Here is a 16,167-nt window from a genome sequence, read left to right as displayed (position 1 = left end):
ATTCTCCCCATAGCCCCTGAATCAACTCTGTCTCATAACATACAGTGGTATCTCGGGTTAAGTACTTAATTCGTTCCGGAGGTCCTTACTTAACATGACACTGTTCTTAACCTGAGGTACCACTTTAGCTAATGGGGCTTCCTGCTGCTGCCGTGCCGCCGGAGCACAATTTCTGTTCTCATCCTGAAGCAAAGTTCTTAACCTGAAGCACTATTTCTGGGTTGGCAGAGTCTATAACCTGAAGCGTATGTAACCCGAGGTACCACTGTACTAATGTTCACATACTTTTAAAAAAAATCGTAATGGGGTTAATATAGTTTAGGATAGAAATGTAGCATGCCTTTCTTGACAGTACAGCCTGAAGAAAAACTACATGCAGGTCCCGCTATCAGAACGCAATAAGTTCCCTTGAAATCATTCATTAGGTGAGCATTCACATAATGAGCCAATAATTTCCATTGATTCCTATGGGGAAATTTCTAATGTGTTCCTGACCACAGAATTTTTGACCTCAAAAAACCTGAAAACCCTCTGAAACCTTGCTTATAGTACAGATCACCACAGTTTCTCAGCCACCCAGCAAAAGGCAAACAAGGAAGTAAAGAATGCTCACTATTCAGATATCTAAATCTGTGCTGTATAGTGAGGTTTGCGTACTAATTCCTTGTGTTCAGATAAATGAATTTGCACATAGCAAGCGTTCAGAAAGCGGCACATTGTGTACTTGACTCATCCAACCTGACCCTATGCTTTAGGCAAGAAAAGATTGAACTCTGTCTAGTTACCACACTCCTGTTATTTCCTGATTATAAATATGTGCAGTGATGGAGACTTTGCCAGTGCCTTTAGGGATCTGTTCTTTTAAAAAAAATGGTTTCGGGTCAATACCTATTTCTGAACAGCTGACCTGTGTAATGAGAGATAGGTATACAAAGGACAAAATCAATTTGCAGCCTTTCAGAAGAATCATAAAGCTTGTGTTTGGAAGGTTGCTGAATTGTTGAATTCATCCATTCATTAACAAACTACTGCTCTTTTTTTATTTCTGTATGCTTTACTGGAAACTATCTCCATACACCCACTCTCTGTTTTGCATCCATGTGGTTAACTACTTTCTGTCATAAAATGATTGTTTTGCATTGCAGCTACTTTGTGTAGCATGTTATACCGAACCCTGATCTAGGTAACTGCCTGGAGATGTCAAGAATTGTGTCTAGCCCCCTTTGCATGCAAAGCATATATTCTGCCACTGGCTTATGACCTTTCCCCATGGGGAGGTTACACTATGAGCAACACAACAGAGCACCAGGTACAGGATTATACACCAAAGCTAAGGCATCCATGTAAGTGATTAAAATGAATAATCAGATAACCAAGAAAGCTATTTAACTGATCTGCACTGAAGTAGGTTTCCTATTAAATCTCCTTGATATATTTGCTTATTTGGTCTTTTCAAAATCTTCAGTGAAGGAGAGCCCATAGCTTCCCTCAAAACATTTAACCATTGTTCTCTTACAAATTGTCCACAGCGTTTTAAACCAATATATATCAGCTGGTAATTCAAGGCAACAGCCAATTGCCTACTATTGTTCATTAAACAAAAGTGATTCAGTTGCTACCTTCCATATGCACATTTGAAGGTTAAAGCCCTACATGAATGCATAGGGAAGCTGTGTGCAGTGGGAATTTTATTTGTAGCCTTCATCTGTGACCTCCCAAAGTCATAGAAGGCAAATTGCTATTCAGTTTTGGAGTATGAGCTTTGTTCTACCCTTCATTATTTCCCCCTCTTTGGCCAAACTAACCCAGTCTCTTCAGGATTGCTTGTACAATTTCTTCCTGCATATGTCCCAAAGTTCTAAATGGGTTTGCAGGACTGTACATTTAAATGATCTATGTAAAGTGTTTGAAGGAGGTTTTGATGCTATCCCACAGGTTTCTTGTATATTAGTCTCATGGCTAAGCAACAGTAGATTTCATTTTAGGAATTTCATCAGATTTTTTCCTTTTTCCTTTTTAAAGCTCAGTTTCTCTCTTTTTCCTTTCTATCTCAGACTCCATAGGTGGACCATTTCCTGCGTCATCTCACCGATGCCACCACAAGCAAAAGCATTGTCTGCCCATCCCACAGTGTGGAACTCTCTCAGTCAGCCCACTGCTGTTCCACCCCCATACCAAGGGGTCACAGATCATCATGGACACCACACAGAAAGCAGTCAAGCGTCAGGCTAGCTTCTGTAATGCCATCACCTTCAGCAACAGGGCAGTTGTTATCTATGAGCAAGTCAGGCTCAAGGTGAGTTGATGCCTTTCCCATTCACTTCTTTGTGACAACCAAAATTCATATGGCATACCAGGACCTCGCAATGGGAGGGTTTGTATGGAGCGCGAAACTATGGCTTAGCATTATGCACATGAGCTTCTGTGAGCCTGAGTAAAGTATTCCCCTGCCCTCCTATCATCTCCCCACATGGTCAGGAGGGTGAATAAACCAGGATTCAGTTTTGCATTTGGTGGTTCCTGGCTTGTGTGCAAACCAGGAACCATAAACTTGTTTGTTAATTTGAAATTAACACACCTAATCTGCAAGAGAGGACAAGCCGGGAAGTGGCAAAAGTGAAATTGTACCCTGGTTTATTCCTCTTGGGGAGCACATGAGTGTTGTACTTTGTATAGTTTCCTCTCTGCTTGTGCAGCTATTGCTAAACCACAGTTTAGCATTACATGCAAACACAGTCAACGTATTTTCAGATGTATTTAAATCATCCCTCAACTACTTTCTCTGAAGACCCAGAATACAAGTTGAGAATATACCCCAGGGGTCTCTGTGGCACAGCAGAATCCTCTGGCTTATGCTTTTGCTTTGTGAGCTGTTTTCCCTTCCTGTCCTCCAGGGCCCTGTCCTGTGTTGCTTTGCAGGATTAATAGCTGGAGTGCCTTGTGTGCTGCATTGTTTGAACATTTAACTGGCTATCTCATACAGTTAGTGTAAAGTACAGATAAAATGGTACAAAACCAATAATGATGAAGCACCATTTATCTCCTTCCCACGAGCTCCTGCAGTTCTGCAATAAAATTGCTATGATGAATAATCCAACAGTTGTTTTTTTTTTTTAAAAAAGTGATTAATGAGGCTACTATTATTGCTTCCTTATTACACATTCAGTACAGTTAGCTTGTTTTGCTGCATTTTGTTGCAACTTTGAGGATGTGATAGTCTGACAAGTGGTGCGGAGGCAAGTGTGGTCTTTACTATAGCAAGCCTGGACAGTGTCTGTGGAGGTCCTGGGATGGCCAGAAGACAAGACCCCACTCTCCACTTCACTGACGTGGTCCAAAGGATATCAAAGCAATACATTTGGCACCACCTTGGCTGCAGCAGTTGACAGAAGCAGGCATGCAAGATGCCATCCAACCGCCTTAGAAAGAGACCTATCCACTTGGCACTCACGTCCTTAAATAAACTGCTTTTAATATCAGTCTTTAGAACTTTTGTAAGGATAAGGGTTGCAAGGATAAGGATAACAGAATCAAAGAATTGTAGAATTGGAAGAGATCCAAAGGGTCATCTAGTCCAATCCTCGCAACTCCCTGCAATATGGAAGCATCACATCTAAGATAAGGTACCAAGGATAAGGGTGGATACAGATATGTAATTATCTGAAGAAACAGCCCCAATCTACTTAAATACCAGCAACTTACTTGTAGCTTCCACTGGATATCTTTGCTGTTAAATTTTATTTTTGCTTTTGAGTGTTGCTGTTATTGCAGCTATATCCAGAGGAACCCTGTCTTCAAAACTTTGCTGCTGGATTTTATTTTATTTTACTTTGATTTTATTTCAGTATTGCATTCCCTTGCACACATACAGAATGCATGCAGTTTTTCTTTGTAGTAACCTCCAATTGTGGAATTTGTTTCCCTGGAAGTATGGATGACCTTACTGGGCTTCGGGTATCCTGTAGTGTAAAGGCTCATCTGTTTCCCGGAAATTTGATGGAAATTCAGTGATGATGATTGCTGCTGTATGATATTGTAATGATTTATATTTTAAATTCCTGATTATTGTTTTAATGCCTTATTTATTCAGTGTGCTGTTGGTTGTATATTTGAATGTTTTTATTATATCTGACCTATTGTAAACCACTTCATTTTAATTGATGAAAGGTGGTTTCATGAGCAATTCAGAGAATGAATAAATGTTACCATTTCCAGACCTAGAGCTTCAACAATATCTCCTGTTTAGTCTCCAGCCAGCTTTCTGGCGTTGCTTGCTTCACAATGGGTTTCAACGCCTTCATTTGTGTAAAGGGTAACTAGCCTACTTATTTTAATCTATGCATCTTTGGAATGATCTATCTAATTGAACTGAATCAAATTATAGAGACGAAAGAGTACAGCAGAAATCACGTATTCATGTTTGTTACTGCAATCATGAGAATAGGCTACATGGGTACCAGTTCAGGGACAGTCAGAGTGGTTCATTGTAGACAAAAATGCATTATGTGATCTGGTTGCAGATAACATTGAATCTCCAAGTAATTGCCATCACTTATAACCTTGTGGGGTGAGGATCCCCACACAATATACTGCTATTTAGTAGTGTTTCCTCACTCCTTCCACCACTTGCAAAGCAATCATATAGTTCCTAATGCAACCTCCTTTTCTAAAACCCATTCATATCCAGTACTGCTGGAAGCATCCAACTCCTTCCTGCTCCACATACGGTAAATGCAAGCCCTTGTCCCCATCAGCTCAGTAATGCTACACCACACATTTATTCTCCATCCCTTAGACAATGGCATGTTGCTAATGAAAAATTCAAATTGTGCTTCCGTTCTTCCCTCTCTTCAGATCACAAAGAAGCAGTGCTGTTGGAGTGGGGCTCTTCGACTTGGATTTACCTCTAAGGACCCCTCTAGGATTAACCCAGAAACCCTGCCCAAGTATGCATGTCCAGACCTCGTTTCTCAGAGTGGATTCTGGGCCAAGGCCCTCCCAGAAGAATTTGCTAATGAGGGAAACATCATTGCATTCTGGGTGGACAAAAAGGGACGTGTATTTTACCGGGTTAATAACTCTGCCGCCATGTTGTTCTTCAGTGGAGTGAGGACCACTGAACCATTGTGGGCTTTGATTGACGTCTATGGACTCACACGTGGAGTGCAGCTGCTAGGTAGGTGCATTTCTGGAAAATATGACTTTGTCATGGGAGGGTAAGTCACCTTATTGCTGAAAGCAAAAGTTTCTGTTCTGTGGAAACATCTTACCTGGATTAATCCATTATACCTTATTATTTCTGGTAATGCCATTTTCTGAAATGTGTATGTCACAGTTCCTTATCTCTTTCTAATTATTGTAAGTCAGAAAGACCCTATGGTTGTGCTGCTTTGCTTGTGCTGTGATCAATGCTCATCTTTCTTAAGGCCAATAGCTGTACATTGCACAAACAGTATTACAACAAAGGGTCTTGCAACACCTTAAAAACTAACATTTTTTGTAGTATAAGCTTTTATGTGATAGTGTCATGTGTGTGTGAGCATGATTTCATTTATCTTGTGCTTTTATATAGAATTGTCACAGACTGATCATTGCATTTCATTGCCATTTGGCCTCATGTCATCTAGGGACATAGAAACTAGCCCAAGATTGTCCATTCTCACTGGCAGCAATTAGCCAGTGTTTCAGGCAGATGACTTCCACATTTGTTTATTTATTTTCAATATTTGCACACGGCCCTGTTGCACACGGCCCTGTTGCAAAGGAAGCTTGCAAATAAAAACCAGATCCCATTCTACTGTTATTTAATCAATTTTTAACCTGCCCTTCATCTCACAAGGGATACCAGAGTAGGATACATCATATATAAAATCAACTAACAATACAACAATCCCAGTGAAAGCATAAAAACCAATATAACATTGATATCTTTTTATCTGGCGATGCCAAGAATTGAACCTGGGGCTTTCTACATTCAATGCATGTGCTCTACAACTGAGTTATAATAAATCTGTTCATTTCTAAGGTGTCACAGGACTCTCTGTTGCTTTTGCTGCAATGTATTATCATAGTTGTCCCTTTGGAAAAAGTACAACCCTCTGGAAACAGCACAACATGAATAAAGGTTGTGTTCACTACTTTATTATCCCATCTTGAACAGGATGCAAAAAGGTAGAAAGTGATTCAGTTCATATGTTTAGTAGTCTCAGCCTTAAAATATCTCCCACCTTTGTCCTTTAATTAATAAGCCTGAGCAAAGCTGGAATGCTAAATAAATTCCAGTGGAGTTTCACCCATGTTTTGTCTACACAGCAGAACAAGAATCAGACCGTGTTTGTTGTTAGAAAGTGCTGCTTGATGCCATCCATGTAAACCTTACATTCCTCACTCTTGTTCCTAAGGACGTCAAAGACCAAGCAAACAAAATGGGTCTGGAAGTAATAAATCATAATGAAAATAAATATCATTAATAGAAGAATTTTGTTATGACAGACTATTGGTGCACATTCTGAAGCATGGAATGCACTCCATAAAAGTTCCCCATTATCTTATTTAACGCTCTTAATCTGACATGGGTAAATGCATTTCATAGTTTATGCATGGCTCACATTTTACCTGAAAGAAGGATTTGCTGGTTGTTACTTCTATTTAAATGAAATTGCTCTTCTTAAAAATATTAGGTTTAGAAAATAAAATATGTTTCCTGGGCTCTAGGAGAATCCTTAGTAGATCATTTTATTACACAATAAAAGTACAGCCATGAAAAATCATTTTATTGTGCTTTAAAAGCTCTGTTGTGAGAGTTCCTCGTGAGCTGAGAGTTCCTGAGCACTTGTGAGGCAAAGATCCAGAATAAATGGAAGTTTAGCTGTGAGGTTCAACTAAAATTCAAGACCAATTAACACAACAATCCTTTTTACACTATGAGTTGACATACTTTGCGATTACATGAGTTGACATGCTTAGCAGCTTTTGCATAGGGATAGTGTATGCATAGTGTATGACAGATATCTGTGATATTACTGATGCTTCATGTAACATTTAAGATTTATTCAAATCTTAAGTGAGTTGAAGTTAGTGTAACTGTTCATTAGAGAAGGTCACATTGTTGTATCTTTAATGCATACAAAATGATGGTATGAGTGGCTTATATTCTGATAGAAAGATCAGAATATTGCTGATAAAATAATATTTGTGTTATAGTGTAAACAATGTGTCTAGCATTATATGTGAATCATTCTGGGATTTTTACCCATTTTAGCAAGGCAGGGAAGAAGAGGGCTAATGCACATCACTGAACCTTGAGGTTATGTGCAATATTCTCATAGCTAACCTTGGCATTAAAATGCACTTTTAATGCCTAAAATAAGACTCGTAGCAGAAATAATTTTGAAATCAGTCTCTGGGTTTGAAAGTGGATGGAAGGAATGAATTGTTATATTATTTTAAGTAATGATATTTAAGAGGGAAACATATGGAATTCTCAGCCTTGTTAGTTTGCTAGCAATGCTAACATCTAGTGGACTCACTTGCTCTCCATCCGTTTACAGATGTTAAAGTTCCATCAACCTTCCCTACACCCATAATTCCCTATGAATTCGAAACGTCTCACAGCAAGTTACCTACTTTCTTTATCTTCCTTTCCTTCACAAAGAGTTAAACCAGGCATCCCCAAACTCGGCCCTCCAGATGTTTTGGGACTGCAGTTCCCATCACCCCTGACCACTGGTCCTGTTAGCTAGGGGTGATGGGAGTTGTAGTCACAAAACATCTGGAGGGCCGAGTTTGGGGATGCCTGAGTTAAACTTTTTACTCTGCTTCATTACAACAGCTAAAAGACAGAAGTGTCTTGCAGATATCTTGTCTCTGCCAATTAGCTAAATGCAGTTAGTACAAAGCAGCATAACCAGTACAGCGAGGCACCTGCCACCAGGATTCAGATTCCCCTGCCGCTTAGAATGAGTTTATGCAATTGACATTAATGCTCAGACATTTTATTTATAGCATGTTCCAATTGCCTTTGGCAGGCTTAATCTTGGCAATTGTCTTGAAGCCTCTTAATCTTGTTTCTTACGCATCTCCATTCTGTATTCTGTGGTGTCAAAGCTCAGGTGCTTGTTGACATATAATTCTTCATCACTTCTACACTCGCTTTGGGGCTGCACTCCTGTACCCCCACCTACCTGGGAGTAAGTCTTGTTGAACTCAGTAGGACTTATCTCTGAGTAGACATGCATACGATTGTGGTATTCCTCGCCTTTCCTTGTGAATTTTAATCAAAGGCATTGGATGGGGAAACTACAAAAATTAGAGGGAGTGGAGGTTCAGGAGTTGTGTTCTGAGAACTTTTGGTTGTTTTCTTCTAAAAATAAGCTGAAATAACTACTGAGATATAAATCTAAAACCTGTTCTACACATACTCGTTTGTAATGATTGACCTGCTGTTTTTCCAATACCCCAAAGGATTTTTTAAAAATAAAAGAAATCAAGATAATGGAGTCGGACATCTACTAAAAAACATTGGCTACTAAAAACAGATTAAATAGGATTACTTTCCTAGTACAGAGAAGTCAACATTGTAAAATCAAATATACAGATGCCATTGAAAATTAAGAGAAAGGGTATTTTATTACATTGTTTAGAGGAAAAGGTACATCATCTTAATTGATGGTTATGTAATGTATTTTATTTTGGATGTCATTGTTCCCATTATGATTTCTTAAACCAAGAGCAAAAGTAAACAAAAGGGTTGAAATGCAAATATTCTATTATGGGAATTAATCTTTGCAATCTCCCTTAATATTTTTCAAATGGTTAAGCAGAGTAGTTTGACCTCAGGAGGTCACTTTTACCAGCCAAACATGCACTTCTCTGCATTTCTTATATATATTGAAAGAAAGAAACCTGGAAATCACAGTCATGTGAGCAATTTTCTGTTTCAAAAATTTGACCATTGGTTAGCTCAGCATATGCATAGCTCAGCCTTTTTGTGCCCATTTTTGAGAGATGTGAATTCATTGGACAGCGTTGCCTGAGGGACTGGATCAACTAGCTTTGCAGGAGGCAGGATGGTGATGCCCCCTTCTAATTACAACATGGCTCCTCCTTTCCTATAATTGTCTTGTGCTGTGGCCGTTATACTTGATGTGCTCATTTTCTTTTCTCGCCCATGCCCTTTTGTACCACGCCTAATGAGCTGTAACCCTGAATTGTAAACTGTGAACATTTCTGTAAAAAAGAAGAATATAGATAAGTAAAAACATACGGGACCTAGAAATGAATGTTGCCTGGTGCAGTGTGAAGTATTCCTGTTCAAGGCTGCCAGCCAGCCAGCCATGAAAGACATTCCAGAATTCTCCACTCTGCACCCTCTTCTATACTCACCTGTTTTCCCTCCCTACCCAAACATTCAGCCAGCATTTCATGACTACTACTGAGCATGTCCAGTCTTCCTCAGACCCACCCTCCCATCTCCTCTTCCCTCCTAAAGATATTTTTTTTTGCACTTCTGCAAATATTGGAGTCAACAGCATCCAAATCTTGGAGTCTACATCCCTCTTGTGCTAGGATGGTACAGCTCAGCGAAGTGGCTGGCTGGATCTCCCTTGACAATAAATTCCAGAATTCCCGTGCTATTAAGAAGAACTAAGCATACTTCCCTTCTTTCTGCATCTTATTAAGTGGAGGTATACATAATAGAGCCTTTCCATTGGCTGCAGTGTCCCTGTAGATTCATGCAGGGAGTGATGTTATTTCAGATATCCAGGTACCAAATCACAGAGGGCTTAAAATGCAAGATCCAACACCTTGAATTGGGTCAGGAAACATTTTGGTATCTCGATATAATACTAATATAAGGTGACGTGACTCCTCTCAATTGATACATTTTGTGCTAGTAGTGGTTTCCAAATATTTTTTAAGGGTAGCTCTTGGCAGAATGAATTATAGAAGGCACCAAGCCATTTGTAACTGTATCAACATCAGCCTTATAATGAGCTGAGGGTCTTCTCTTACTTCCCAGTGATGGGGATGGCTCATAGGGTCTTCTACCACTCTTTCAGTAGCCCATAGCATTGTTTAGACAAAAGTAAGTCCCCCCCTTTTTACCTTCATAGAACCCACTTTTTATTATTGCTTTCAGCTTTTCAGTTGGTGGGACAGTACATTTATACAGGTCAGATTCAAACATGGATTCTAATTAACTCCAGATATTTTAATTTGTGTTAGTGGATGAAAAAATTAACAACACTAAGAATGTTTACACCAGCAAGCAAACACAACTGACTGGAATGATTCCCTTCACACTAGTTCTATATGTCTGTGTAAATAAGCCTTCAGTGTGAACAGATGTGGTTTGGTCTTATTGAAATTGAAGAGAGCCCGAGAAAATATCTTTGGGAGTATTGCATGTGCAGTGTCTTGAATTAGATGCTGTGTGTTACTGGACTTTTTGGCAGTGAGAAGAATGGGAACGGAGGGCAAGTTTATCACTTACCCACCCTCAACTCCTAGTAAACCACAGCAACCCTCAAAGTATTACTGATGATCGTCGTAGAGGAAGGTGGTGACAGATTCTGGACATTGTGAGGCACTTGCACACCAGAGAGATAGGTGGTCCTGCCCTGTGGTTGGCTGTCATCGGAGGGAATTGCCCTTTGGCTCACCATGAGGGCAAGTGTGTCATTGCCTTTTCAATCTGTGTTTGAATGTGTGAGGGTGTTTGGAACTGAGGGTGGCATGTTTGATGGGTGCTCCTCTGGGTGAAAGTAGGGAGCACTCTTGCTGGGCTGCACTGGTGCCCTAAGTAAAAGCTAAGATACCAGGGTGCACAAGATGAGATAAGAAGCCAACTAGTGACTGCATACCCAGTATTGAGTGTTTGAGAATGAGGATGGCGTGTTTCAGGGGTGCTGCTGGGTACCCAGTGGTTGATACTGGGCCTTTACTGAGAGCTAGGGTACTAGGGGTGTAATAGGGTTTTGTGAGTGATGGGACTAGACCATTGCTGCCATCTAACAACTTCCGGCACCAACCTAATCTAAATGATAACCCTCAGCACCCACCCAATATCAATGACACAACTCCACAGTCCCATCACTCACAATATATAGGTACAGTGGTACCTCGGGTTAAGAACTTAATTCGTTCTGGAGGTCTGTTCTTAACCTGAAACTGTTCTTAACCTGAGGTAATGGGGCCTCTGCTTTAGCTAATGGGGCCTCTGCTGCCGCGCAATTTCTGTTCTCATCCTGAAGCAAAGTTATTAACCCGAGGTACTATTTCTGGGTTAGCAGAGTCTGTAATCTGAAGCGTCTGTAACCCGAGGTACCACTGTATCAGATGAATATAAACTGATAATTGGTTAAAGTGGATGCGTAATATATATGATAGTGGATGTATGTATGAATGGTGGGTGCATAGTGGTGCTGAGAGTGCCTGGGTGAGTGGAATATCGGTCCATTGTTTGCCTGGGCGATTACAGCAGAGGAGAGATCACCAGATGTGCCTCAATATCAGCGGTAACAGGCAGGAGGAATTATAACATTGGAGACGGATGAGACATCGATGAAGTAGGGACACTGCATGCATGCTGTATCCCCTTCTATCTCTCCATCTATCTGATATTTGGTAGCTCCATTGAAATGTTTCCCCAGCTGGCAGCACTGCTATTTAACATGAAGTCTGTATGCAATAAGACCATATCTGGTGGGCAAGCTGGCTGGAGTGGATTTGACCCAGCTTTGCCTGCCTAGGAGTTTGGTGCAGCTTTTCCCATCTGGGTATTGTTGCAGCGATATGTTTAAAAGTGCAGTGAGAGGCGTAACTTGCCGTGTTTATCTCCAAGGGCTCTAAGCATAGGATGATCATGGCAGCTTCAGTAGCAATGGTGTTCTTAATCACTCTACTATAAACAACTGGCAGGCTATAGTCCAAACAGTTCCTGTACCTCTACATTCCATTAAATGCCTTTGGACCAAAACATACATTTAGTTCTTTTCAAAATAGTATTTTAATCTTTTAAAATCTTCTCTGTCACAGTTGCAGCTTCCCTGAAAACACTCTCTCCAATTGGCCTATATATCTATATCTATATATCTGTGGGTGTGAAGGAGGTAGTTGGGAGGCATTTTTCACTACTGGGATGCTTCTTCCTTGTTAACAGGATGCAGAGACAACTTATAAGTCACTTCCTGGGAAGGAGGGGCTTCCAACTTACAGAGTAATCCTGACCTTGGCAGGATGTGCCTAGGCTTCTAATTTTATGGTGGGCCCAGTCCTTCATTACAGCCCTAGCAAAAAGTCTCTCCCTGTTTGATCCACAATTCCAAAAATCTCTGAACTGCCTTCACAGGCTAGTCAACAATGGCAAGAGCCCATTTCACCTCTCATAGTCCATAGACTATGAAAATTTGAATCCTGTTTGTATCCTAGGTTAACTCACTTCTCAGCCTGACTGTAAGTGTGTAAACAAAGAATTGGCCCGAAGTCTGAAAGGTCTTGAGAAAAGGAACCTAGGCATTATGACAGAAATTTGTGCGGATTCATGGACACCAGGAACTAAATTGTTGTGTCAGAGGCATGAAGAGTGTGGATCAGATCTGTAGCCCTAGAGTTCCTAGAACAGCTGTAAGTGTGGGATAGGTCCTTAGAAAGATGTATTCCTGCTTGACAGTAAACTAGGTAGCAGCTGAGTCCCTTCCACATCAAAGGTTTTGGTTGTTGCTCCAAACTAAGGTAAAGCTCAGTTAAGTTCTGGGAAAATGAGCCACCAACTTATAGACTCCATTTAGTAGTGGAATGAAGAGGACTGGTTTCAGTTGGGCATTCCACTGCTAGAGCTTCCAAGTGCTTACCTAGCTAGGAAGCCCACAACCTAGAGCCTAATAGCTTAGAATTAGTGGTCCTCATTGAAGCAAAGCAGAATTATCAGCTGGCATTCCTGCATTTGAAAAACAGACTTCTACAAAAGTATGTTAGGGTGTTCACAAGTAACGCCAAAGTAAAGGTTTGCATCTATTGATGAGGAGTGGTAATGTTGTAAGCTGCTCACAAGGAAATGATAAGCATCATGAAGTAGATTCTAGGCAGAATGACTCCTCTAGTATCTAAGAGTACAACATATGACTAAAGTAGAAAATACCACGGCTGACTATCTTGACTGCCAAAACATAGATGAAGATGTAGGACTGACCCATATTCATCCAAAATAGATACTATGCCATCACAAGAATTGTGGAGGCTACCAGTGCATACAGAACACTTTTCTTTTAATCAGAATGGGTTCTGTGGGGCAGAAAGTTTCCAAGGCCATTATTACAGTGTGACTTTGCAAGTAATATGGAAGCTTATCAGACAGAGCACATCCATCCTTTTTGGAGTGGTGGTCATTCCTTTTGGTAAAGAGCACCAATGAGGGAGACAAGTAGAGTGGCCACCTAGACCTTTGCACACACACCCTCCAAATCCTGTTAAGTTGCCTTCTTTGCCTTGGTGGAGGATCCTAAATGAAATGCTACAGCATAAGTAGGCCAGGAGTACCCCATCCAGCTTGGCGGGGTGGGGGTGGAGTAACTGCTCTTGAAATGCAATTGTTGGAGAATGTCCTGTCACCTCATGGGAGACTAACATTTTATTTACTTTTAATGTTCATTTCAGGTTGTTGTATGGGGAAGAACATTATTCCTGTCCTTGCTCTTCTTTCTTACTGTCATCTTCATTTCAGTCAGTTTGAGAGCTAGGAATGACTTCTCTCTCTCTCTCTCTCTCTCTCTCTCTCTCTCTCTCTCTCTCTCTCCCTCTTTCAGTTACTCTGTTAATAGTGGATTTTGTTTCCTTCTGTAACACTTTTATTTAGTAAAGTCATAGAGAGATCCAAGGAGAGAACATCCTCTCTTGCCCCCCACTCTTCAGGAAGTAATTTCTAATTTGACAGTCTTGTGTTTTTGATGGAAGGGCATCCCAGTGGTGAAGAATGCTCTCATTCTACATCTTGGAATGAAAATTCATTGCGTGGAGAACATTACTTTCCGTAGTTTCAGAGCCTTTCCAGTTTTATGCTCAGAATCAATTCATCTTGGTGCAGCCATGAAAATTGGATTTCTTTCCTTTCTCCGTACTTTTAAAGGATATGTATTGATACCTCCGTTGGAGTCCTTGAAACAAAATGAGCATGAGTCAGAAATTTACTGGATGTTATTTTCTCAGGAAGGGGGATTGCTATATAGCCTGCAGATTTAATATCCTTTCTGTGTATCTATGATTGGCCTTTGTGCACAATATCTCTGCTCTTTCGCTTGTGGGTGGTCTGGCTGAGGAGAGAGCTGTATGCGAGACCATTTTATAATAACCCAGCCTCATTGTTGCATTTCTGAAAAGACCTGCTGCTGAATACTCAGCAGTGTACCAAGATTATCCTGAAAGTCTTAGTGTTCAGGAATTGAACATGCAGATAACCAAGCAATCTCATCTTGCAGATGAATAAATCTCCTTTTTTTTCTGGTAGGGTTTCTCTCAGGTCTGGTTCAGGCATTTGAGCCCATAATAGTGTCCTTCACCTGTTGGGAACTGGCTTTGGCAGCAAGGGCACATGTTGCTGCCATATCACAAATGACACTCTGTGTAAGGTTGAGAAGTATATGTGCAATTCACCCAATGTATATCTTCCTCCTACACCTGTTGGAAGGGGGAAAGGAACATGCAAATCTAGCTGTATGCTCATGATATCTTAGCTCACATACAGGGCACTTTCACTGCCACTATTTTTTGGGTGGTATTCAATCACATACAGACAAATGTAGATTGCACTATTATAGTTGATTAGGAGGTCTTGTGCAACAAACCTGAAGGTAAAGAAAGGGACAGAGAAATGTGTTGGAAATTGTGGGACAGCACTTGTTTTGATGCAACATTGTCTAAACTCCCTGCAAAGAAAGCAGGATAAATGCTCAATAAATGGGTCATCTGGCAGCAGCCACAATGTTGTTCACATGGTGTTGGGCACATGCTCTCTAGTAAAAAGGATATTAACATGGGCTGAATGTTTGAATTGGGTCTAGTGAAACATTCCAACATTCTCTCCATAACACAGGAAATAGCACAAGAATTCTGCAGTCCTCATCTATGGGAGCCAAGAACATATTGGATGGTATTGTTCCTTTAGGCAGAGAGGAGTGAGAAATATAGGGCAAGAGTGTATTATATAGTATCGGAGAGTGACCCTCCCCCTCCTTTGGCTCTCCAATCAATACTTGCATAGGGATTGTAGGAAAAGCCTCATGTATTCTGTGCTGCTGCCTACTACAAATTGACTCATCCACACTCCTAAAATTGTGTGTGGGTACATGATAATGGTAAAATACTTTGTTTATTGCAAAGCTCATTCATTAACATGATTTGAACTTGACAGGGTACGTCAAGACTCTGGAATAACCAGGTCTGATATTTTTAAAATAATATATTATGAATAATGGAATATTCTATCTGACATTGGCAAAAAATGAATAAACAGATTCACAAGCTGTCAGATCTGCAACAGTGATATCTCAGAAAGTTAATTGGACTGTGGCAAAAATCTTCATCCCACTGAAATGATAAAACATCTTAATGGCTGTGGCTTGTGCAGGCTTGTGTGTTTAGCTGTCCCTGATGCATTTTCTTGTCCATTACGAGTGCTGAATTATAGTCACTTAAAGCGAGGCTTATGTAAAACATTAAATCATTATCTTCTCTCAGTCAAGGAACTACAGAAGAGCAATTCACTCTGTTTAGAAACTAACCAGAATAATTACTTTCATATGTCTGGAATATGCACTCCTAATCTATAGCATCTAATTTTTTTTAAAATCAAAATGATTCTAAAATAGGTTTTACATTGTTTACTAAAATCATCTGTCTCCAAGGGCTATTTGGTATGTACTGAATGGCTGAAAGGCTCATCTCCACAACTTTTGGAAATACTATCAGTGTGATGTTATCCACCTCTCCATCCTAAGGAAAATCCAGTTTGTTGATAAGAGAGCAAGTTATCATGGCACAAAGGCAGGGAATGAGGAATGCTAGTTGACAAAATGGTAGCCAGCCAGACTGATAGGCTGAAATGCACAGTTAGCTTTAAAAAAGACGGAAATAAGTTGAACAACCCATCCTATAGACTTATCTACTTTCCTT

General features: G+C 40.3%; 1 protein-coding gene across 2 annotated transcripts in view; it reads left to right on the top strand.

The window, feature by feature from the left end:
* Positions 1-16,167, top strand: part of NEURL1 (neuralized E3 ubiquitin protein ligase 1) — a 131,284-nt gene that overhangs the window by 87,070 nt on the left and 28,047 nt on the right. For both annotated transcript variants that reach the window (XM_081863425.1, XM_081863426.1), the window contains exons 2-3: positions 2,055-2,296; positions 4,855-5,176. In XM_081863425.1, the coding sequence (XP_081719551.1) occupies positions 2,055-2,296; positions 4,855-5,176 (564 nt within the window). The remainder of the gene's footprint in view (positions 1-2,054; positions 2,297-4,854; positions 5,177-16,167) is intronic.

Source organism: Podarcis erhardii (assembly GCF_964252035.2).
Source record: "Podarcis erhardii genome assembly, chromosome: 5".
In the NCBI taxonomy this organism is placed as follows: Eukaryota; Metazoa; Chordata; class Lepidosauria; order Squamata; family Lacertidae; genus Podarcis; species Podarcis erhardii.
Note: the sequence above shows the minus strand (reverse complement) of the source record. Positions and strands in the feature narration are given on the sequence as shown.